We start from the raw sequence: 25,337 nt of genomic DNA, 5'->3' as shown, positions 1-25,337 counted from the left end.
GAAGCATGGGGGAAGACAGGGTTTCTACCCCAAAATCCCCAGGAAAGGAGGTCTCGTGGTTAAGGCGGAGGAATCAGATGCAGAAAATCTGGTTCCTATTTCTGGCTCTGCAACTTGGTGAGTCACTTAGGACCAAATGCTGCCTCCCCCGGAAGGCAGACAATGCAGCGGTTCGGGCAGCGTCATCGCTAGGGCTGTTTTCTCCCCCTCGTATACTCGGGCCCCACGTAGGAGGACAAGAGGGGTCAGCCGTGGAACAGTGAGAGGCAGCTGGGGGGGAGGATGGGACACTGCCAGAGCTGTGGGGCACTGGCTTAGCACAGGGCCCTGCGGATGTACCTTAGCAGAGCTGGGTGGGAGCCACGGACTGGAAGATGGGCTGAGATGTTACGTGACAAGGGACACAACTAGACAGCACAGCAGGGAGCATGTCAAGATTGGGGTGCACTGGCAGAGCAGGGGGGGGCAAGATGGCACCGGGCAGGATTGGGGGGCAGCGGCAGAGCGGGGGATGGGAGAGGGCAGGGTTGGGGGCAGAGCGGGGGACAGGATGGCACAGGGCAGGGCTGGGGGAGAGCGGGGCACAGGATTGCACAGGGCAGGGTTGGGGGGCAGAGCGGGGGACAGGACGGCACAGAGCAGGGTTGGGGGGCAGAGCGGGGGACAGGACGGCACAGGGCAGGGTTGGGGGCAGAGCGGGGCACAGGATTGCACAGGGCAGGGTTGGGGGGCAGAGCAGGGGACAGGATGGCACAGGGCAGGGTTGGGGGGCAGAGCGGGGGACAGGATGGCAGAGGGCTGGGTTGGGGGGCAGAGCAGGGGACAGGACGGCATAGGGCAGGGCTGGGGGGCACAGTGAGTGACAGGAAGGCACAGAGCAGGGTTGGGGGGCAGAACGGGGGACAGGACGGCACAGGGCAGGGTTGGGGGCAGAGCGGGGCACAGGATTGCACAGGGCAGGGTTGGGGGGCAGAGTGGGGGACAGGACGGCACAGGGCAGGGTTGGGGGGCAGAGCAGGGGACAGGACGGCACAGGGCAGGGCTGGGGGGCAGAGCGGGGCACAGGATGGCAGAGGGCAGGGTTGGGGGGCAGAGCAGGGGACAGGACGGCATAGGGCAGGGCTGGGGGGCACAGTGAGTGACAGGAAGGCACAGAGCAGGGCTGGGGGGCAGAGCAGGGGACAGGACGGCACAGGGCAGGGCTGGGGGGCAGAGCAGGGGACAGGACGGCACAGGGCAGGGCCGGGGTTCTAGGCTCCCGCGCAGCTCTGCCAGGGCCCCTCGCTCCCCACTAGTCCAGCCCCAGCTCCTCGTGCCGTGGCGTCCAGGCACCTCCGTCTAGATCTGAGCCCTCGCCCCGGCCCCACTGTGCTCCTGCCCCAAACCACAGCACAGCCCTGGCGAGTCCAGGCCTCTCTCCCCTCCGCCCTCCCGGCTCAGCCACCGCACCCCCCGATCACTTCCATCCTGCCCCCGGCCCCAGCTCTGCGGCAGTCACAGCTATTCCACCCGCCCCGGCTGCGATTCCACGCCCAGGGCTGTCCCACAAGCGCTACCCGGGGATTAGCCTCAGTGCCCGATGCAGGACTGCGAATACGCTGGTAGGTCCATCACCATGGCACCGAGGCTTCTCGCCCCTTCCTTCTGAGCACAGGCGACACGTGGGGGGGGGAGTCAAGTGCCCGGGCCTGGCTGCCGGGGACAGGGGCCAAGCGAGCTGGAAACATCCCGGGAGGAGGCGAAGTGGAGGCAGGACAGAGCCCCCCGCAGGCATCTCTGGTGGGGCGGGGAGAGCACGGTGGTCCCCGGGCTGGGCTCAGGACGGGGGGTCGCTGGGAGCAGGTCCCCTGGGCTCTGCCCAGCTGGGGGAAAGGACATTGCTCGCATCCTGCTCCTCCCTGGCTGGAGGTGTCAGCGAGCTCCGTGGAGACACTGGTGCCGTGAGTCTCCCCAGGCCAGAGCTGGCCCCAGCTGGGCCCAGAGGCATGTGTTCCCCGCTCCTGCGGCCTCTACCCCACCAGGAGCCAGCGGGATTGGCTGGCCCAGGGAGGTAGGGCTGGAAGTTCCTCACGAAGGCGACATGTGGGGTGGTCACACGTCCCTCCCTCCCTTTACATTGTGCCCCCCGGTATCAGGAGACTTCAATGCCCAGGTGGCCACGTTGAGTGAAGTGTGGGTTTATTTTCTGGACAATTAAGGCCAGTCCGCTCCAATGCACACCCGGCCTCAGGCGTGCCCACGACACCTTCCCACACACACGTGAACGCACACCCGCTTGCTGCTTAGAACGTGTGCAGGGATAACACTGTGATGCCTCCAAGTCACGACGGTCCAGCCCTGTGGTGGACTGAGACTCCTGCTTTGACACTAAACTCTATACATTTTATTGCCGTGTCACTCTCCCACCCCCACTTATGGGGTCCTGTCTGACACCGAGATTGGAAATCTTCCAAGAACGGGACTGTCTTCGTCATTCCACTGTTTGTACAGCACCTAGCACAAGTGGGCCTGATCCTTCCTTAGTGCTCGTAGGCACTACGGGGATATAAATACCAACAAAGAAAAGGCTCCAATACCTGTGTGAAAGATGCACACCACCCTGCAACTCGTTCACATCTTCGCATAAGCACAACATGCACAGCGATGCCCTTTAACACACACCTACACATAAAACACAACTCTCTAGCTACACAAATACGAGCAAGCCCCCCCGCAAACACCCACTGACACATACACACTCCTCACCCGATCAGGAAAGCCCGCCCAATGGCACTGCTCACAGGGCAGAATTATAAATCGTGACGGTCACCCGGGATCTCCCACCTCGACTATGCTACGCTCACTGAAACGACTCGTCACGTCCTCGGCGGGAGATGGGGAAAAACGCCCCGAGCCTTCCTGTGATGGGTGCCGTCCGCACTGCCGTTCCGGAGAGCCACACGCGATCTCGCCAGCCGCTGCGCCACCCGCGCCCCTGTGTCACACTCATCAAGACCTCAGTCGTCCGCGCCACGTTTATGACCGAGGTGAGACTCCGGCCACGGCCCCAGCTGAGCCAGCTTGCCCTGCCGTGAACTTGTCTCATTCTTCTTGGTGTCTCCCCCGTCCCGTGCCGGACAATCCTGCACCGTCATCTGCAGCTAAGCAGCGGAGAGCTGTGAAAACCCTGGGGGCAACGTTCACTTCGTTAGCCGAGAGGCTAGAGAGCCGGCAGCATCGGTCTGCTCGCCGCCTGAATTGCCAGGACCAGAGTGTGAATGAAACCCAGCTTGATTGAGTAATTAGAGTCTGCACAGCCCTGCTCGTTCATCAGAGGGGCAGCTGCTGCGGGGACTGCACAGGGGATGCACGGGCAGGCTGTTGCGGGACCCGTGGGAAGGGAACGGGGTGTGAAGAGGCTGACCTGGAAATGCTCGGGGAGGCATGGGGCTGTACGCAAACCCACACCAGGAGAGTGGCTGACTGCTCAGAGATCCCTGCCCTTGGGCCAGGCCGGCGCCTCGTCCCTGCTCCGTGCCGGGCTCCCTCTGGAAGGACAGCGCCGCAGCACGCCAGTCGCAGCTGCTCGGTTCACAGCGTGTCGCCCAGAAACAATGGCCTGGGCCCGTTTCCCAAGGGGGCTGATGTGCCGCTGACGTAACACGCTGGTGACGGAGGTTTTGCCTTCTCCCTTCCAGTCTGCAGGCTCTCGGAATGGCTGGGATTCGTTATCTGTGCTGCTGCAACGTCGAGAGGACCCACGCAGGGATCAGGGCCCCGCTGCGCTAGGAGCTGTACATCCACAGAACCAGAAGGCAGGTCCTGCCCCCAAAGAGCTTGCAGTCTAGCCAGACAGGCCACCCACTCACTTGTGGGGCGTGCCACCAGCGTCTGTCAGAGCCGCACACTTGCACCCCGCCCACGCTCCACCCCGGCTCCCACAAGGCCCCCTCCCCCGAGGCTCCCCCACCCGCTGCTCGCACCTCTTCATCCTCTCTCTCTGAGCGGCAGGCGGGAGGGGGAGCGGGGCCTGGGGCAGAGCAGGGGTGGGTGTGGGCGGAGCCTCAGGGGGATGGGTGGAGCCGGGGGCAGGGCCACCCCCTGCCCAGACTTCCCAAGGGCAGGAGTCACGTGCCGCCTCTTTATGGGAAGCCGTTCTGCCTCTCCAGCAGTGCTGTCTGTAGCGCCCAGTCCACCCACGTGGCACCGTCGCTGGCAATGAACCCCTCGTAGCCTACACGTTCCTCTGCTGCCCGGCCGCGGTTGCCTTGAAAAGCGGCGCCTGCGGGAGCGATCCGTGCCACCAGCCCGTGCGCGGGGCTGCCTGGAAGGCAGCAGCACCATGCGCTGCGAAGAGGAAGCTCAGGATTCGGGACCCGGGCTTGGTCTCTTCCCCCTCAGGCTGGCACAGAGCCAGCGATTGCCAGGCTGGAAGGGAGACGGCGACCCTCTGGGCTGATCTCCGGGCTGCCCCAGGCCACCGAGCGCTGGAAGTCACGGCAGCGCTATGGCGGAGCGCCTCCTGCAAGCTCTGCACGCTCAGCCTGCCGGGACTCTGGAGTGGCGGTTCTCAAACGCGCTTGATCCCCCCACCCCTTCTTTAAAGCTGTCGTTGTTTCTGCCCCTCAAGGACATACATCCCGGCCCGGCTCTGAAGGAGGAGCGGAGAGCAGCGGCTGGGCGGGCGCCCAGCTCCGAGGGCAGCGCCGCACCAACAGAAGCGAGGGTGGCCATGTGAAATTTGTCAAGAGCAGACTGAGCGCCTCATTGCCACCCTTACCTCTGCGCTGCTGCTGCCACCCGGAGCTGACAGCCGGAGCCCTGCCGCCTCCAGGGGAGGGGGTAAAGGAGAACCTGAGCCCTGGGGCGGCGGGGCTCCGGCTGTCCCCTTTATCCATCCCCCCATCTCCCGGGTGTGCACGACTCTTCTGCGCCAGCCTCAGCCGCCCGGGGCTGACTGCCGGAGTGCTTAAAATAAAAAAAAGCACACAGCTCGCGCCGCGCTTGGGAGACTTGCCCCAGGGCTTGAAAACTGCTGCTCTAAAGAGAGCAACACCCGACGCTCTGTCAGCTGGGAGCCTGTCACCAGGAGGCAGAGGGAGCGACTCAGGCCTGCAATGACTAGAGGTCACTGGCGAAAAACGTCCCACTGCTGGTGACCCCGATGCAGCGCGACCAGCACTAGTAGTAGCGGGAAATCCTGTCTACACGAGAGCTTACACCGTTTCCACCCCCGGAGGAGCTTGTTTGGGTATAGATTAGGGTGGCCAGACACCAAGTATGAACAAATCAGGAGAGGAGGTGCGGGTAACAGGCGCCTATATTAGACAAAGCGACAAAGGTTGGGACCGTCCCTGTAAAACTGGGACATCTGGGGCTACTGGAGAAACCGCCAAACTTTGTGCGCATGGAATAGATGAACTCAGATGCTCTTCCTTTGATTTCTGACGAGCCTTGGCATTTCTGGAACCCAGCACAAAGCGCACCCCAAAAACTAAGTAAGGCCGACAATCCTCTGAGAGGGGGGTGTTATCCTTCCCAGCTTACGGAGGAGAAAACAGACGCTAGAAAAGTAAGTGTCTTTCTGAGGGTCCCACGGCTAGTCAGTAGCAGATCTGGGATTAGAACCGGGGTCCCTAGACACACATCCTTTTCAGCGCTTAGAGAGAAGCAGGAGGGGGACTCTGTAGAAACGGCACCTTCAAACGCATTGGATCTGCTCTCGGGGAAGCGTCTCTGATACCTGCCTGCTGGTGGCCAAGATAAACTGGATTCCATCCTGCCTCGCACACCACCAACCCCACTGTCAACTAACCTCTGATGGGGGCCCTTCCTTCCGAGGGGGGAGGGGATCAGAGGCAGAGACAGCCTGGCTGGATTTTTCACCTCTAAGGGCAGTTTTGTTTTTTGTCCTGGGGAACTGAGGCATCTTGCTCAGGAGTCACCGGGCCAGATCCTGATCTCAGCGCTACCGGTATAAATCTGGAGCGGCGGCACTGAAGGTTAATGGGACCTGGCCCATTAAAAGAGAATGAAAAGATTCAGCCTCCTAATGTCATTTCCACAGAGGTGCCAGATCGTGCGGCCGTTACTCATGCTGGAGAGCATTTACCCTGCCACGCAGCTCCGAAGTCCGGTGAGGGACAGCTCACCAACACGTGCAAGAGCTGCACAATCTGCACTTGGCATTCGTGCCTGGGCTTCCTGCTTTCCTTAAGAGCTTTACTGCTCCACGGTACTGGCCATTTATAGGCACTATGGTTAGTTTATGTTACCCACACCCAGATCATCAAATACTGACTCATCACTTCCATATCTGGCACAGGACTGACCTTCCTTGTGTCCTGTGCCTTCAAGTTAAGCAAGGCAAGTAAATATGGATTCGTGTCACGGCCACACAAGTTCCCATCCTTCTCCCGCCGAAATCACTGTGAACCCTGCCCAGCAACAGCGCCCGGCGCTGTAACATGCGGTGCATGCCGGGGGAGGTTTGCTGCACTTACGGATTGCACCAGGACGTCTCCCACTTTCTGCTTCTCATGCCAGTTCTGCACACAGCTGTGGACCTGCTCCAGGAATTGCTCGTGGTGCTCCAGCAACTCGGGGATCTGGTCAAATATCTCGTCCACCAAGGACGGGTCGCAGAGGATTGTGTTTTCTGGCTGCTTCAAGGGCTTCATGTAACCCTATAAAACCAAAAAAATAAAAAGATATCAGAACACCCCATCGGTGGAGCCAGCGACAAGATGGAGTCCAAGGCAACTCAAGCTACTCTGTGGGGCTCACCAAACTAGCTTGGATTAAAAACAAAATCACTGCCCTTCTGTAATTTAAACCCAAGAGTGAGTCGCAGCAAAAGACAGCACCCGTGCCTCAGTTTCCCCATCTGTAAATGGGATAATAATTACCGATCTGTGCAGCGTATTCTGTGATCCTCATTGGAAGGGTCATACGGTTGTTTTTAACAGCAGCATGTCTCAGCTGGTTTGCCCATTGCCGTTTACAAGTTTAATCTAGCACACAAAAATCTCCCCTCGCCGTTCCACGGCTGTAACCTCCCCAGAATTTCCAACACAACCCCACGACAACGCTTGCTGACAAGACCCTCCATGTAAAATAGCCACAGACCCAAAGGAAACACGCTCAGAGTTTACGGGCTTCGTAGCCAGCTCACAAAGTCCAGGGGATGCTGATGAATCAAGTCAACTGTACCACGTGTGTAACAAATGAAATGCTCTGGTGGTTTAGACCCTGACCCCCAGCTCCACCTGTCTCCTTCCTCACCCCAAGTGGCCATCTCTCATCAGTGCCCAGGGGCCGGGGAAGAGAGGGAATTAATGTGGTGCTGTTTACAACAGCCCAGTCGGCGACAGTTTGGGATGGCTGCACCACGCACCCCTTCTGCCTGGTTCTTTTGAAGATGCCGCAGTCCAGCATCCGTGACCTACTCTGATGAACCCTCGGTGCTGCAGACATAGGGCCTGATCCTGATATCACTGGGGGCTGAGGGCATGCCGCAGCTTACAGGATCAGGCCCTCACATGGCACTTGACAGACAGAGGCCCTGTCCCCGCTCCAGCTGAAATCCATGGGAGCCTTGCCATTGACGTCACTGGTAACGGGATGTAGGCATTCAGGAAAGCCTCGAAATCAAGGGGAGACACAGCCTGGGGCGCAGCAGTTGTCAGGCTCTGTCCTACGGGATAAAGGCATTTACCCCATCCACATAGCCTTAGGGTACGTCTACACTGCAATGTAAGCCTGGGGTCAGCCAACCCTGGGTCAGAGAACCATGGGCTTGAGCACCTACTGACTGTCAACCCCATTCACAGGCGGGGAGAACCTGAGTCCAGCCAAGCATATCCCAAACTTCCTAGCGCTCTCCTGAGATGTGGCCTCTCTAGCCCTTGGTTCGTGGTGCAATGTGGGAAAATTTGACTGTCCACCGAACCTGACTGTCCGGAAGACAAAGAAATTTGGCCCATGAGATTGTGGGATACTTTTGATGGACTCCCAGAGCATGATAAAGCCTGGCTTTATCCCGGCTTGATAAAGCCCTGGCTGGGATGGTTTAGCTGGGGTTTGTCCTGCTTTGAGAAGATACTAGGACTAGATACCTCCTGAGGTTCCTTCCAACCCTCATCTTCTATGATTCTGCCGGGGCTGTGTCTACACTGCAAAGCAACAGGGCTTGAACCCTGCGTCCCAGCTTGACTCAGGCTCGGCCCCTCATCCCTGTGGGGCGTGGGCCCCTGGCTCTGAGACCGGGGTGATTTGTGTATAGGGAGAAGGGGGATTTTGAACCTGGGTTTACACTGCTGCCTAGACACACCCTGATGGACTAAAGGCCTAGAACACAGCCCACCGACACTGGTGGGAGTCTTTCCATGGGCTGGTGGGGGCTGTGGATCAGGCCTTATGCCAGACAAGACGCGGGACGGGGCAGCAGATCAGCTCAGGGAGGGTGCAGAGCAGACAGGTGGTGTGAGGAGGGCAGGGAAGGAAGGAGAGGGGATGGATGCCTGGCCCAGGGGGCAGCAGGACTGAAGCTCAAAGCTGACAGTGGGAGAAGCGGGGGTGGGGGGAGCAGTCAGGTGAGAGGACTGTGGGGGAGGAGCTGAGAGCAAAGATGGAGGTGAGGAGCTGGTGGGGAAGGACTTGCTGGGCGTTGTCGCAGCTCCTCCCCTCGGGAGCCAGGCTGAGGACAGCTCTTTGTGGCCGGGGTCACTGACTCACTGTGCCGTGCAGCACCGAGCACTTTGCCTGTGCTCACTAAATAACCCACTCCCTCAAAAATCTGACCTCCCGCCCCAGCTCTTTGGGGGGACACACCTGTGAATTCCAGACTAGAAGCCTAACCCCAACGTCACGAGGACGGCCTTTCCTAGCTCCCCGGCGAGTCGAACCAGAACTCCAAATCGCAACGCCCTCGGACTTGGGGGCGGGTTGGAAATCCAGACTCAGACCCAGAGCCACATTTTGCAGTGTGGCTCTAACCTCGTGGACTGTGCCAACACGGGGCTAGCCCGCTACAAAAAATAATGTTCCCTCTTTAGCCATTTGCACCTTCTCATCGACTGTTGTGAATGGCCTCATCCACCCTGACTGAATTTACCTCGTTAACACTCTCCCTCCTCACTGTGATGTGACTCACCCATCCTTGCACGCCTGTATTTACCTACCCAACGGAAGTTTCCACCTTCATGCATCTGACAAAGTGGGTTTCTGCCCACGAAAGCTTATGCCCAAATAAATGTGTTAGTCTTTAAGGTGCCACAGGACTCTCGCTGCTTTGCTATAAACAGACGAACACGGCTACCCCTCTGGAACTCATCAACATGAGGATAGCGAGTCCTGTTTATAGAGGTCCCAGCTGAGATCAGGGTCCCGGTGTGCTAGCTTCTGTACATACACAGAGAGAGAGACAGGCCCTGATCTCAGAGCTTACAGGACAGACAAGTGGTGAGAGGGGAAACTGAGGCACAGAGTGGTGAAGTGACTTGCTGAAGGTCACACAGCAGGTGAGTGGGACAGTCAGGAATAGAACCCAGGTGTCCTGAGTCCCTGGCTAGTGCTCTACCCATTGGAGAGCACTACCTCTCTTGATGGCTAGCTGGAGAGAGAGGCATGCACCACAAAACCCAAAGTCACCAAAGCTGGAGGACTCCTCAGCTGTTCCCAGTCCCACCACCTCAAAACACAGCAATCTGCAGCGCTGGGACTGGAGAAGTTTTAATGAACTTTGTGGGAACAGGAGTGTGGAGGAGGAGGGAGGGAGTAGCGTGTTCATTTGTTATGGTTCCATCTCCTGCCCCACTTGTCCTGGGGGCGGGGTGCTTTGCCGGGCTGCACATGTAAATAACACAAGCACACTTCCAGGAACTCCATTGTGCGAATGCAAGAGCGCTGAACACTTATGAGCCACTCTGTCCTTCAAGCCAGCCGAGTGCTTAGCGTCACAGCGGGACGGCTCAGCCCGGCGTCCTTTGCCAGCGGGGATGATTGCTCAGAGGGGCTGCTGAGATGGACTCTTCCTTCATTACACTGCACCAACGGGGTGGGGTGGGCCAGTGTGCCAGCGCCAGGTTACAGGCAGGGCACCCCGAGAGGAAACTCGGATGGTGCAAAGTCACGGCAGCACCGTGGAAATCGGTTTGTGCTGCATTGGCCCTCCCCAGCAGAAGGCGGACTGCTCAGCTCAGCGGCATTGCTGGCATTTGTGGTACAGCAGAGAATTAAACCCCATTCGCCCTTGATGCAGGCGAGTGCCCTAACCACCGTCTGTCCCGCTGTCCTCTAGCTGCAGGAAGGCGTGGGATGGGCTGTGGTTTCCTGATCCCAGGAGCAGTTTTGCACCAGCCCCAGCAGAGGTTAGAGAAGCTCTGAGGCTGCTGCCAGCTGCTCCCAGGGAGCCATCAAGGGGCTGGGGATAGCCAGAGGACAGCGGGCTGCAGCAACTTCTCCTCCCCACCCCTACCAGAGGGGCTGCAGGAGGGTGGCCTAGGAGCTGGCCAGGCTGGTTCAATGTCAGCCAATTTCTGTCCCCTCTTGTGCTGCTGGCGCGGTGCAAAGGGAGCAGAGCGGGGGGGAGGTCCAAGATTTCGACCAATGGGTTAAAACTAATTTTCATTCCATGGTATTGCTTTTCGGTTCTTTCCCATCACTGCGGCCCCAGAGCGCCCTCGGCCGTGTGTGCGCGGTCCTCGTTGACGTCAGTGGAAGTTGTGCGGGTGTATCTGGGGACAGAGCTGTGCCCTCATTGCTGAAGCAACCAGGCCGCAAAACCCACGCCCGGCATCAGCCCCGGTGAAAGGGTTACATGCCCCCCGGAAATATAATGCTGCAAACGGCCACTGCCGAACGTGGCGCTTCCTGCCATGTGCCACCCTGCTGAGCCGGGGGGGGGGGGAGGGAGCAGGGGGGTCTTGTGTTAGGGCAGTGGAGTAGGACTCAAAAGACGTGAGCCTGCTACAGATGTGCTGCATGATCTTGGGCCGATCTCTTAACAGGTCTTTCCTCAATTGCTCCATGACGTCTGCCTCCGGGCTGATCCCCCAGTTGGAATGGTTCAGCCCGAGAGAGCAAATTCTTCTGAAAGCTGGGAGCAATGGAAAGCTGGGGCCCCACAAGAGGCGCGGGGTGACCTGAGCCATGCCGCTCCCTGCCACGCTGAGGCAAGGATTCTATTTAGGGCCGCCCGTTCCAGCAGCGCATTTCAACCGGAATCGGGACGACCACGGGTGCTTCTGCTCACGCAAAGTCCAGGGGGTCTCAGGCATGGTGGCATCTCCCCTTCGCATGCACGGCCAGATGACAGGCAGTTCGCCCGGCTCAGAATATGGGCACCGCTCTCCACTTGAGAGAGATGCGGGCGATGGGACTGGTCTGGTGCAGGGCTCATTTAAAAGGTTAGACTCAGTGGGACTCTTCTAATGCTGCGCTAGGATGGCATTTCCATGAGAAATCCCCTCCTTGCCCCCTTTACAGGGGGTTTGAATAAAACTGTTTTCAATCCCTCTGGGATGAGCTTCAGGATACAAGGCCTTAGCCAGAGAACACGCGTTTCATCTGCCCAGAAATAACTTCCTCAGACTTCAAACCCGAACCGTCCCAGACGAACACCGCCGTCCAGCTCTCCTGTGCCACAATCGCCGGCCTTGAGTTAACACAGGGAGGAGGGAGGGGTGCATTTAGGGGTTGGAGCCAGCACTCTTCATGCCCGGCTGTGAGTTGTTAGTTGGGGCTGGTCCTGCTTTGAGCAGGTCCCTTCCAACCCTCGTCTTCTAGAATTCCAGGTGACACCGACTTACTGCTTGACCCTGGACAAATCACTTAACCCCTTATTCCCCCCCTTCTACGACGAGGCTAATAACCCGTAGCCCTCGGTTAACGAACGGTGGAGAAGCTCTCTGAGAGCTGTGGGTGAAAACGCCTACATCTCCTCCTGCCATCCATGCTCGGGCTGCGGGAGCGATCAGCCGTCTTCAGCACACTTGCCCACGAGGTGTTGGCTCCGCTGTGAGCTGTAGGGAGCAGACGGGGTCCCTCCAGCGGGTTTGTTCTTACTTGTCTCTTGCAACGATTGCTCTTGTGCCTGGAGCTTTCCTCCGTGCACCTCTCCTGTTTGGGGACTCTAGGGGGCTGTGGGGCGGGTTAGAAAGGAGGAATGGACTCGGGTGTTTCCCATATGCTGACACCTGTCCTCTACTGCATCCTATCCAGCCAGGGCTGTCAACGACCTTCCCCAGTGTTTGAGGTGTGGATGTCAACTCGTCAGCTGAAGGCCCATCTGGATGAAAGCGAGATGGTGCTGGTAGGCCGGGGGCACTCACCAGAAATTGTCATGCTACATCGGCATGTTTGACTGAAGGGCCGTGCCCATCATTTGTCATGAGACTTCACAGCTGAGGGGCACTGCACACTGCCAGCGGGTATCGCATGATCGCACGGCGGCAGCGTTTTGCTGGAAACTTGCAATATGGTTCTTTTGCACGGGGACTCGCCAATGGCTCCATAGCTTTGCCATCTCCGAATGAGACGGCTGCAATGATCTCCAGGCAGGGCTGCCCCCATGGCTTGTGCAGAGTGCTTGTTAGACAGTGAAATGACACCCAGGCTTGGTCGGAAGCAGCCAGGATCTGGTGACCTTTAGAGTATTTTGCAAGGCCCATCGACTTGCCCAGGCATTTGAGCAGGAAGGGGCGCGCTGGGACAGGATACAGAATGAATGTGGGCCTGGTAGGATATGGTTGATTTGATCTCTCTAGCTGGTCATGTACTTATGGTTTAGATTATGCTGGTACCTAGAGGTCCCAGTCAGGGATCAGAACTGCATTGTGCTAGGTGCTGTACATGCTCATCTCTGACTTACAAGCGTTAATGAGTGACAATATGCGAATACAACGAACAGCCGGGGGTCGGGGGGGGGGAGGGAGAAGGAGGAGCACACTGAAGCTACGTTTACACTACTGCCCATGTCGGCAAAACTGACGTCACTCAGGGATGAAAATATTCCACCCCCTGAACGACATAAATCACACCGACAGAAGCGCTCGTGTGCACAGAAGAAGAAGGTGCAGTGCACTTTTTTAACGGTGTCTCAAAGGTGCCGAGGGCTTGGGAGAGGCACTTTCTCCTTGTTGCTCAGGTGAAATCCTGGCTCCCCTGAAATCAACAGGAAAACGTCCACAGTCTTCACTGGGGCCAGGATTTCACCCTATAAATCTAAAGGGGGAAAACAACTGTTTCGTGAGCACATGCTCGGTTGCAAGCAAAGCGCCCGTATCCAGCCTGGCATCAAAACAGTGAAAGAGAAGGAAATACTCCGGCTAAATTTAACTGCCTGGCCTCAGCCATGTGGCTCTAACCAGCCTGGCCCCTGGAGAATGCAGCCTGATGGGCTGGAGCAGCTGTGATGGGAACGTTCCTATGCCTGTTAATCATCCCCACAAAACGAGTTCCTCTCCGAACACCCACCCTCCCCATCTTCCACTGAGTGACACAACGCAGGAATGCTCCCGGGGCGTCACGGGAGATCCTAGGGCAAGCGTTTGTGTATTAACTCTCTCTCCCAAGAGCTTATGTTCTGCATCACGCTGCACTCTCCTAAGCCTCGGTGCTTTCCTCCTGGCTCCCGTGCGCCGGGGCTCCAAGTCCACTCCCTGAAAAGCAGAGAATTTCTGGTTTCGGTCAGACCAAAGGGTTTTCTTTTACAAAGAAATAAACCGAAGATGTAGCTGAACAAGCAGCAGAAAAACGCCCCCCGCAAGGAGCAGCCTTTCACACCTGCCAGCCCCATTCGTCTTGGCGTCGCTGCACGGGAGTCAAATTTACCCGCTTAATTTTTCTTTGTGAGCTGAGGGACTTTTGCTGATCTCCTAAGGAGCTAGGCGCCCAGGGGAGAGAATCCACCCATCTATTCACTGGAAGAGCATGTACGGGGTGGGAGACGCAAAGCTGTTGGCACTGTGTTAGCACACGTTTTTCTTGCAGAGTCCATCATCTCAGTTATCTATCTATATGGCCCGTATCACTGTAGTATCAGAGAGCCTCACATTCTTTAACACATTTATTCTGACCCCACCCCTGTGAGGCAGGGAAGTGCTGTTATCCCCATTGTACAGACGGGGAACTGAGGAATTAAGTGACTTGCCCAAGGTCATGCAGAATGCCTGTGATATAGCAGGAAATTGAACCTGGGACACCCGAGTTCCAGGCAAGCACCCTAACCACTGGGCCATCCCTTCCTGCCTCTGTCAGGCCAGCTGTTGCATCTTATCTTAAATCAGTCTGACTCTTCGGGGCAGGAATTGTCCTATTCTATATTCACACAGCACCTAGCACGATGCGACCCTGATCCTCTACGTGCTACTTTATTAGAAATAAAGACTAAAAATAATGCTCCCTTACCCAAAAAACCCAACCTTTCGGGCCGTTTTTATGCCTCGTCCAGACACAAAAGGGCAAATGCCCAATTTTTGCTCCCTTCCAACACTAACAGGAGCCAGCAGAGATTCTCCTTCAGCTCACTTCTAGACCAACAGAATCTGGAGACCGAAACATCTAGTCCATCTCCCTATTGCGGCGGGATTGTCCCTGCACTGGAGACATCTCTTCCACGGGCTCCTTGATTAACTTTGTCATCATTAATATTGCACTGCAGCCTGGGAGAATCCAGGCCTCAGCAGAGGTGACTCAGCTGGTAATCTTCTAGGTCCGCCCCCATCCTCTGTATCAGAGACAAGTTGCATTACAGATTTCTCCCAGACCATGTGTGGATGCACCGGGGTCTGCACCTTGGCCACGTCTGTCTCCCGGCAGCAACTGGCTGGTTGCTGAGCGACTTCTTAAAGCCACTGCATTCCCCAGGGCTTTGGGTACAGCAGTTTATGAATATGAAGCTGGATAGTGATATTGACCTTAGCTCAGGGACTGGTTTTTCAGCTGTTGCACACGCTATCAGGTCACCCCCAGGCGCAGGTAGCTTTTCAAAGTCCTTGTCCTCTGGAATGAATTCAAAGATTGTTGAGGGCAGCTGATCTTGCACAAACACCCATTTCGTTCCAAGTGGTTAATGAAGATCAGCGTAACGAAGCGTCACCTAACACTGTCCAGGGTTATTTTGATGCAGATCCTGCAAAGTGAAACACCTGCTTGGCTGGTGTAATCTGTCTGCATGTAGAACACGCTGGAGCATCGGACATCAAACGCAGCACGTTCCTCCAACGGGACAGGATCCCAGGGCCTCTCTGAAGAGCAGAGCTGGTAATCGTCGGCCATTGTCTTATGGGGCACATTGTCTTATGACCACTCTGAATCAGGCTTCAGGCCCAGGCGTGCTCTCGCTGCTGTGATGGATAGTCTCCTAGTCAAGGGAGCTACAGACACACTCATCCCGCTGGACTTCTCTGCGGCGTCCCGCCTTCACGAGCCTGCGGTGTGGAATGGTTTGGGTTGTTATTCCCAGACCAAACGGAGAGGGTCATTATGGGCCCCTCTTGCTCCCATCCCAGAGGTGTCACCTGCAGGATCCCGCGTGGTTCGTTCCTCTTCCCCACAGCACATAACATCCAGGCAGAGCCACTGGGGGAGCAGCGAGGTGTTGGCAGCACGCAGACCACGCCCAGCTCTGCACCTCCTTTCTCCCAGCTTTCTCAGCGCCTGCATGGAGGCCGAGTATCTCAGGCTAAACCCAGACAAGACTGAGAGGATGCTGGCAGGAAGGGGGATGCACAGGTCGCCGGAAGCAGGACTTCAGCGCACTGCTCTTTCCTGCAACCAGTTCAGGGTCGCTGTCTTGATAGTCGAAGTCCTCCGTGGAGCTGGTCCTTGCTACCTAAGACCTCACCGTTCCCTCCAAGCCCAGGCGCTCCCGCGATGGCTACGGGCCACGTTCCAGCTATGCAATTCCAATGACCTCATCAGTGGTAAGTGAAGGCAGGGTTTGGCCCAGTGCTTCCTACTGCAACCCAATGACCTAGATACTGACAATCCATAGCGTAGTGAGAGGACGGCCCAGCTTCTTTTGAGGGAGGTGAGACAGCAGGAGCATTTGCAAAGGGAAAGAGACCAGACAGCACCCATACTCATCACCCTGCTTGCTGAGCCATGTCTCTGTGCAGCGCTGCCCTCTACTGGATGAATATCTGTATAAGATAAAAGCCCGGCTACTACTGACAGCTAAAGTGCTGTGTTTTTTGGCATGGGTCTTGTGTCCTAGCCTTGACGTAGGGTGACCAGATGTCCCGATTTTATAGAGACAGTCCTGATATTCGGGGCTTTGTCTTATATAGGCACCTATTACTCCCCGCCCCGTCTCGACTTTTCACACTTGCTATCTGGTCACCCTCCCTCGACGTTACACGTGGGACTCAGGTAGGCATCAGGAGCGATCTCAGAATGCAGTACATGGGTTTGTGCAATTGATCCCACCCCGCGCCCCTCCCCGGCTGCATTCCTCATGTGTCTCGACAGCATGGTACCTGCATCAGGGTGCGGAGGGATTCCACGTAGGACTGCTCTGTATCCAGCAGTGTCATGGTGACATGTTTCCGCATGTCCTGCAGGGAAGGAAAGAGAGAGAGAGTGAGAAACTGGGTCATGCCCACGGATGAGCTACACCCGGGTCACATGCATTCTGCAAGCAACCTGCAACTTGGAGGGACAGGGCCAAACCAACCCCTGGGAGCCTTTGTCGCAGGTGCGTACCCAGGAGAACTCCCTCCACATTATTCTTTTGCAGTCCCAGGCCTTGCGGTCAGAGACAGTGAGAGAGAAAAGGCCTGACTGCCAGCATGCTAGGGGCACACATAGGGTCCTGAGTCCAGTGACTCCTCCCCCTCCAGGGGGAGGGGCCTTTAGCAGTGCCCGCCCACTCCCTGGCTCACACACGGTAGGGACACACATAGGCCAGCTCGTGTACCCAGGACGTTTGGCTTGTAGTAGGAGAGAAGGGCACCAAAAGCCCCCATTTTTGGCTTCATCTGTGCAGCTCAGCCTAGGCCACTGAACCCAGAGTGACTGGCTCCCCCTTACTGGCAGAAATATGGTGTTGGCAGAAGACCTAGCTGCTTCAAACAGCAGGGCTACACCTGGAGATACCTGGTGACGGCAAACGTCTCTTTTCCACAACCACCATGTCACCTGGAAGCTCCCCCTTTACCCAGGAACCTATCCCGATCACTGGCCCTTTATATGGAGAAAAGAAGCAGCTGCAGCCACAAAGGGGCCACTTGGTGGCTGACAGTTCCTGCCCCCCCCCCCCCCCCCCCCCCCCCCCCCCCCCCCCCATCAGCTGGTGACTATACCTATCGGCCCAGATTAGGAGCATAAGAACTGCCAGACTGGATCAGACCCGGGGTCCCTCTACCCAAGGGGCCCCTCTACCCAAGGGGCCCACCTCTGACAGTGACTAGCACCAGCTTCAGAGGAAGAAGCCCTGCAGCAGGCAGTGATGGGGTACCCTGCCCCAGGGAAAGCTTCCTCCTGACCCCCCACTAGCGAGAGGTTAGCTTACGAGCTGAAGCTCTGGTTTGCTTATTGTTTTCTCCACTGCCTGACACCTTGTACAATCCCGTGCACTGGCGCTGTGTCAGTGTGAAAGGCTGCCATTGGTGTACATGGGGAAACAAGGTGTGACGCCGAGGACAATCACTCATTCCCTTTCTCTAATCAACGCGGGGGCCGAGGTGAGACATAGCCTTACACTCAAGACAGCTCACCCTATCTAGGATCAGCTGGAAAGAGAAGAAGGTGGGAGTGGAACTGCGGCCTTGTCTACATGCACATTTGCACTGCTTTAGCTGAACTGGTTTAGTTGAGCCAGCGGAAAACCTTGTGGGGATAATCTGATTTTGATTTAAGAGAGACGTATGTCAGTTTAGCTTAAACTTCTTCCCATTCGACTTCAGTGACAGCAAAAAAGCCTGGTTTAAACCGAAATAAGAACCTCCATACAGCCTTTGGCACCAATTTAACTAAACTGGTTTAAAATCACACGTCCAGGTGAACTGCTGCAACCCTCCATGTCTGACAGCCTCAACGCCACACCTTGATAAATAATCACAGTTAGAGCTTCACTTCAATAGCAACCCTCCTGCCGGGATCTCAAAGCGTTTCACAAGCATTAATTAATTCTCAGGCTTTGTCTACACACGGACCTGCATTGGTTTAATTAAACTGGGTTAGTTGAACCAGTGCAACCCCCTATGTGAGCGCTCTGCTTTGAGTTCAAGAAGGGCTTCTTACTTTGGTTTAGCACAACCTTGTTCCTAACCGTCTTAAGCTACACTGATGTAAGAGCATCCACCAGGGTTTGCACTGGATTAAATTCACACCTTTTGTTAAATAAACCAGAGCAACTCCCTATGTAGACAATCCCTCCCATGCTCCCAGGAGATAGGTATGTGTATCACCGTCATGTTAAAGTGACTCGCTCACGGTCACACAGCGATTCAGTGCAAGAGCGAAAGGAGACAGAGGAGTCTAGATTCTTTTGCTCTTAGCACTAAACAATCCTTCCTCTCCTTCGAGCAAAAATCTGCTCAAGTAGGTGGTTTTATAGACCAAACTTTGCACTTTGAACGGTGCTGTCAGACCCTTCCTGGTATAGTTACTCAGCCTTTCCATTTCTGGGTCGTCCCCTAAAAACGTGAACACATCGTAACCAACCCAACTTGCTATAAAATCACAAATGTGTACTGCAGTCAGTTATGGGAGAGAAAAGAGAACTAAGAAATCCCAACAGATGTCAGACATACTAACCAGTAAACCGCCAAGAAATCAGACCACATCTCTTTAAACACCGCCTGCTCGCTACTCTAGTGGAAGGATCAAGACCTCAAAAGCCATTTCTTCTGCGATGTGCCCCCACTCCCACCCCCTGAACACACACACACAGCCCTTAAGTTTCCCCTCCTGCAAGATCATCTTATCTTACCTGTTTTTCTCTCTTAGGGCCCAAACCTCAACACACTTCTTCAAAGTAGCAGAGGTTACAACTTTGTTATTACAGCTTTACTAACCTCTTACTACTGCACTGTATTTGGGCCCATAGTTTCTAAACAACTCTGTTTATATTTGGGTCCCATTTAGTGCAGGACACATAGTTGCCAGATAACAGCTAATGATTAAAAATACCAATGATAATAAAATAATATATATATAATAAAATTATCACATTTGCAGATTCCAAGACCAGAAGGGACCATTGTGATCATCTAGCCCAACTTCCTGTATAACATAGGCCATGAAACTGCCCCAAATAATTCCTAGAACAGATCTTCTAGAAAAACATCCAATCTTAATTTAACTACTGTCACTGATGGAAAAATGCACCATGATCTTAACCATTGAACAGTTATGGTTAATTACTCTCACTGGCACCTTATTTCCAGCCTGAATTTGTCTAACTTCAACTTCCAACCATTGGATTGTGTTATACCTTTCTCTGTTAGATCGAAGAGCCCATTATCAAATATTTATTTCCCATACTTACAGACTGTAATCAAGTCACCCCTCATCCTTTTCTTTGTTAAGCTAAATGGATAGAGTCAAGAAGCTCCATCACTATAAAGCTTGTTTTCTAATTCTTTAATCATTCTCATGACTTTTCTCTGAATCCACTCCAATTTATCAACATTCTTCTTGCATTGTGGCACCAGGACTGGACACAGTATCCCAGCAGCGGTCGCACCAGTGCCTAATACAGAGATAAAATAATCTTCTACTCAAGATTTCCCTGTTTATGTATCCTAGGATCACATTAGCTCTTTTGGCCACAGTGTCACATTGAGTCATCTGCAAATTTATCAGTGGTGATTTTAAGTTTTCTTTCAGATCACTGATAAAAATGTTAAATAGCATAGTGCCAAGAACCAATCTGTGTGGGACCCCACTGGAAATACACTAGATTGATAACGATACCCCATTTGCAATTACATTTTGAGACCTATCAGTTAGCCAGTTTTTAATCCATTTAATATGTGCATGTTTTTAATCAAAACGTCATGCAATACCAAGTCAAATGCCTTACAGAAGCCTAAGTATATTACATCAACACCATTACCTTTATCAATCAAACCTGTCATCTCGTCAAAAAAAGTATCAAGTGTGAAAGGATCTATTTTCCATAAACCCTTGTTGACTAGCATTAATTATATTACCCCCCTTTAATTCTTTTTTAATCAATTCCTGAACAAGATGCTCCATTATCTTTCCAGGGATTGATGTCAGGCTGACAGGCATATAACTACCCCAGTAATCCCATTTACCTTTTTTAAGAATTGGCACAACATTAGTTTTCTTCCAGTGTTATGGAATTTCCCTAATGCTCCAAGACTTAATGAAAATCAACATTAACAGTACACCAAACACCTCAGCCAGCTCTTTAAAACTCTTGAATGCAAGTTATCTGGACTTGCTAATTTGAAAATGACTTACTTTAGAGTTTCTGTTTAACATCTTCCAAAAATAACAGTGTAATGGAAAGAGTGTTATCATTACCCTGTGATGAGACTATATCTTCATCTGTTTTTTCCCAAACACAGAACAGAAAAAAATTATTGAACACTTCTGCCTTTCCTACATTATTATTGATAATTCTACCACTTCCATCTACCAATGACCAACACCATTGTCAGGATTCTTTTCGTTCCTAATATATTTTTAAAACTCCTTCTGATTGTTCTTAACTCTGCTGGCCCTAGATTTCTCCTTGTGTCCCTTGGCTTCCCTTATCAATTTTCCACAATTCCTAACTTCAGATTTATATTCACTACTATCAACTTCCCCTTTCTTCTATTTGTTATATATTAGTCTTTAATTTTTTACAACTGCCTTTCCTTTCCCTCTAAAGTAGGTGTTTTTAACCACCACAGCCTTCTTCTTTGATTGTGGCTTTTTGGACATCTAGATAGGTGCTCTTATATGATTTCCAATTATCACTCAGATTTTCCTGATGAAATTCTTCCTCATTTGGCTCATAATTGTTTTCAGCTTTGTGAAATTGGCCTTATTAAAGCACCAAGTTTATATGTTACTGGTCTGGGCTTTATTCTGCTTGCACAGGATAAATGTGATCAAGTCATGGTCACTCGTACCTAAGCTACCATTCATTTTAGTTCTGGTATCAGTTCCTCTTTGTCGGTTAGGACAAGGTCTAGTACAGAATTCCCCCACAGTGGCTGCAACACTTTTTGAGTTGGCAGACCATCATCTACAATAAATTCCAAAGGTGTTTTAGTCCTGGCAGTATGAGACCTCCAGCATACGTCTCACAAATTGAAGTCCTACGTGATCAAGCAGGTTTTTCCCTATACACTATAGATAGGTGCACAGGATCTCTAGCTTATTAGGCCTTTCAGGATTAGTTTGCTCTTTTAGACCAAGAAACTGGGTTAAGATACTCAGCCTGCTCCAACAGACGCTTCTTATTTTTGCAAAACGGATCTTCCAATCGATCGACTCCCCTTTAGCAAAAACGTTTCCAGAGACTTATTTACACGAGATGGACTCCTGGGGCCAGATACTCATGCACTGGAGCCTAAATGACCCCCTCCCCTGTCTCATCTTCACCCAGAATTGGCCCCTGGAAGAAGCAGCCAGCCCTTTTTGTCTTTCCTGATGGGCCCTGATTGGCTGCTGCTTGCTCCCGGCCCTTTTAGCTGCTGGAGAACTAATCCTCATTGGTGCTGCTCTTGGGTAGTCCCTCTGGGCAGTCCTGGAGGACTGAACTCAATGCTCCTCTTCCCCAGAAGGGCACCTTCTTCTGGCAGGGTGTGGTAGGGCCTCTGGTGGAGGGTCCACCTTGTCCCGTGGCCTCCTTGGGCTTTGGATGTGGCCCTCAGTCTGTGTGCTGTTCTCAGGGCCCAGGGCTGTCAATCAGGCACCGTTTTGCAAGCTGTGATGCTCAGGGGACCCACAACATGAGAAGGGAAACGGTCTAGTGCTACGCGATGAGGGGTAGGCACCGGAAAGAAACAGCTTGGGCCCGATCCTGCTCCTCCTCCCATTACTCATGACAGCCATTCTGCCACGGATTTCAATTTGGAGCAGGTTAGGGTATTTATGCAGACCCTACAGCAATTGGTGCCCTGCTATGGCAAGGCCAAGGGGTCAGCAGGAGCACAAGTTAACTATCCATCCTTGTTCCCCAGGGGAGGTGTAAGGGGGAACGGGCACAGGGGGTGGGAATGAGTTTGCTTCCCCTGAGCAGGAAGGTTCAGCTGCCAAAGTCAATGGATCTCGGGGGCTCCCCTGGAGACCAGGATTATTGCATGGAGCCCCTATGGTGATGACAGGGCTACCCCCCGGCTAGCAACTGCCCCTGGAACACCCCCGGCATGGAGCAGAGAAGTCAGTACAACCCTAGGCTACGCAAACTTCAAATCAGATGCCCCACTCTGTTATAGGGAGGATGGAAAACAATTCACAGCTATTTCCCCAGCTCCTTTCTTACTCCCTCCAGCCTGGCCCTTCGTTCTCCCCACTCGTGATCTCTAACCATACGGGGGCAGGAGGCTATGATGCTGCAGATCTGGCTGATAGCTGTCAGAAACCGGCTCAGTTTGTATCCCAAGCTCTGGCAATTTGGCACCAAGACGAATTCTTGGCAAGCCCGTTTTAATTCCCCGCCGTACCCAGCTCTCTCTTTGAAGGACGCAGAAGAATTTTGGAGTCTTAAATCAGAGGCTGGAACAGATGGCGGCGGCTTGGCTTACAGATGTCTCCATTAAAATCAAAATATTCTGCAGTGCCGAGGGACTGGGCTTTTTGCACCATCAATACATGATGAAGCGAGAGCCAGGAGGTCAAGAAACACACTTCCCAGTGAGGGGAACTCTGTGACAGGACTCCCCGGTGACTGGGATCCATCTGTAGCTAACCCTCCACCCCTGTTAATCTTAATGCTCTGGGTGTAGGGACCTCTCCGTCGAATAAAAGCGAGGGAGGTCAGCTATCCTACAAACCACAAGATCTATCAGACATTTTCCCATCAGGACCATCCTGCCAGAAGAGACACTGATTTAAGCCAGTGTAAAAGTAAATGCAATGGATCATCCTAGACTGAGCAGATGAGGGGTCAGAAGTGTATCATTATGAAGAGTGGAGTTTTCTAGTGTCCAGAGGGAGTAGTGGGGTATGTTACAGTGGGGTGAGTAAGTTTATGGATGGACATCAAGGATGCACGAGTCCAGAAGGATACCCCAAGATGAAAAGCAGCAATAACAATAATCATCCTCTGTACTGCACAAGTGCCTCTCATCCACATGCCTTCGGTCAGTAATTTACTATGGCTGGCTATAGCCATCTGAGCTAGGACGTTATTATTATACCCGCTTCACAGACTGGAACACTAACACGCCGCGAGCCCGCTCACGCTCCGATTCAAGTCAGCAACGCTGACGTTGACGTGAACGGGGCTGGGCCCTCGGTGGATTGCTCAAGATGACGCACTGGGTTAGTGGCAGAGCAGGGAACAGAACCCAGGAATCCTGATTTTCACCTGCCCTGTACCAGCCGTCAAGCCCTCCACAGGAAGATTTCAGGCTAACGCCAGTGACACATTTCGGGTAGAGTTTTCAAGAGTGCTGGCCTAAGTGTGCTCGGTGATCAGCTGGCACGGCTCTGTGACGCAGCGGTGGTGTTTTACCCACCAGCCTGCGAGGCCCGTTTTGGATTCCCTGAAACGAATACATTAGGTCTCTCAGTGACCAGGGCTCCTTCCCTCTTCACAACCAGCCGGGGCTCTAAGGACAGTCCGATCTAAGTGGTCCAATCTCCAGGAGCAGAGGTGCAGGAGGACTGGGTGTTGTGCTGGAGCCGTTTAATTAAAAGTGCCGGAGCAGAGCTCGGGCCTGTATTTCTGGCGCTGGAGTGATGCCCTGGATTGCTCTGGCAGTGCTCCATCCCGGTCCAGGAGTGTGGAGCACCCCCAATCCCAGCTGAAGTCGAGCGGACCTGCAGCTGCTCCACCTCTCTGAAAGTCAGGCACCCTCCGGCTGTGTCTTTGCTATCACCCCCTTCCCACCCACCCTCCACCTAGCCATCACCACCCATGTCTCTACTGTGCACCCGGCCCCCCAGACTTGCAATCTCGGTGTTGTCTGGGGGTTTCCGTCCATTCTTCTCCCCCACACGCAGGTTCTCACAAAATCCTGCTCTCTCTTCCCTTATGGAGATGACCCCCAAGTTGGGGTCTGTGGCGCCTTTCCTGGTGTTCTGCAGAATGAAGCAGTCTGACAGCTAAGCACCGGGGGATTAAGGGGTCGTACAGGGAAGAGGATTATTCCCTTCGAAAGCTGGACAGCCACTGCTCCACAAACCTCTCCACAGTCCTCTCTTCCCTGGCTATGCTGACAAAACCTGAGATCAGGCCATGGTCAACTCTCCTCTTGACTCTTGTAATCTCTTCTCCAGCCCTGCGTCTTGCCACCCCCACCCGGATCTATCCCTCTCCCGCCGCTCTGATCATGTCTTCCCACTGCCCGAACTCCCCTGGCGGCTTTCCCCTCTTCCTGAGCTCAGGAGGGTCGCGAACGGTGCAGGTAGCAAACAGCCACCGCCACGCCCAAGCAGTGGGCAGAGAAGGTACCGACTGATAACGATTGCAGCTAGGAAGATGCAGCAACGTAGCCATTTACTTAAACAACCACAAAGGAAGTTTGAATTTGAGGAAACGGCACGTCGGCACTTTCAACCTATTTCTTCCTTTGGCTGCTGATTGTCCTGCCACTTGAACATGGACCATAAAAAAGAGAAAGCCATTCAAACCAAGAGAGTTTTAAACAGCTCGGCTCAGCACAGAAGCTCTCAGTTTTCTGCTGGCATCTGTTCCAGCTAAGGGCTTTCTCTGTGCGCTTTCTAGCCTATCCTTCTGCAGCGAGAAATTGACACAGCAACGCTCATTTCACGCCAGTTTCACATCTCCTGGACTGATGCCACATGTACACTGGTGTGAGATCGGAATTAAGTCCCATGGGGGCAAATCAGCTGGTGTGAATTGTCATAGCTCCATCTAAGCAATGGGGCTGTCGTTGCTTCCCTTGGGAGACTGCTCCGCACGTCCCTAGGTCTCCCCGAGATTCACTCTCAGATTCTCCTTTACTTCATTTCACCTCCTGCCTCCAAGTCAGACCCGTCGCGAGTCATTGCCCCGCTGGTATTCCCAGCTTCCCGCACCACCGGCTGCGTCGGTGCCAGACCGTAAACAAAACCCTCAAACATCAGGACTTCAGTCGTTGTGACAGTGCTGGCTCGGGACAGGGGAACGTGGGGTCTGATGATCAGATGCCAGAGGCCCACGTACGTAAGCATGAGGCTGGAGCCTCTGGGAGGCCGTTATCACCTTGCACGCCCAA

At 54.1% G+C, this 25,337-nt stretch overlaps 1 protein-coding gene across 1 annotated transcript in view; it reads right to left on the bottom strand.

Annotated features, from left to right (window-relative positions):
• Positions 1-25,337, bottom strand: part of ARHGEF17 (Rho guanine nucleotide exchange factor 17) — a 222,048-nt gene that overhangs the window by 56,757 nt on the left and 139,954 nt on the right. Inside the window, exons 2-3 of the mRNA XM_067533255.1 lie at positions 16,461-16,538; positions 6,483-6,665 (exon numbers count right to left, since the gene is read on the bottom strand). Coding sequence (XP_067389356.1) covers positions 6,483-6,665; positions 16,461-16,538 — 261 coding nt within the window. The remainder of the gene's footprint in view (positions 1-6,482; positions 6,666-16,460; positions 16,539-25,337) is intronic.

Source organism: Emydura macquarii, unplaced genomic scaffold (genome assembly GCF_026122565.2).
Source record: "Emydura macquarii macquarii isolate MOO-44397 ecotype Brisbane River unplaced genomic scaffold, CSIRO-AGI_Emac_v2 contig_3328, whole genome shotgun sequence".
NCBI classification, from domain to species: Eukaryota; Metazoa; Chordata; order Testudines; family Chelidae; genus Emydura; species Emydura macquarii.
Note: the sequence above shows the minus strand (reverse complement) of the source record. Positions and strands in the feature narration are given on the sequence as shown.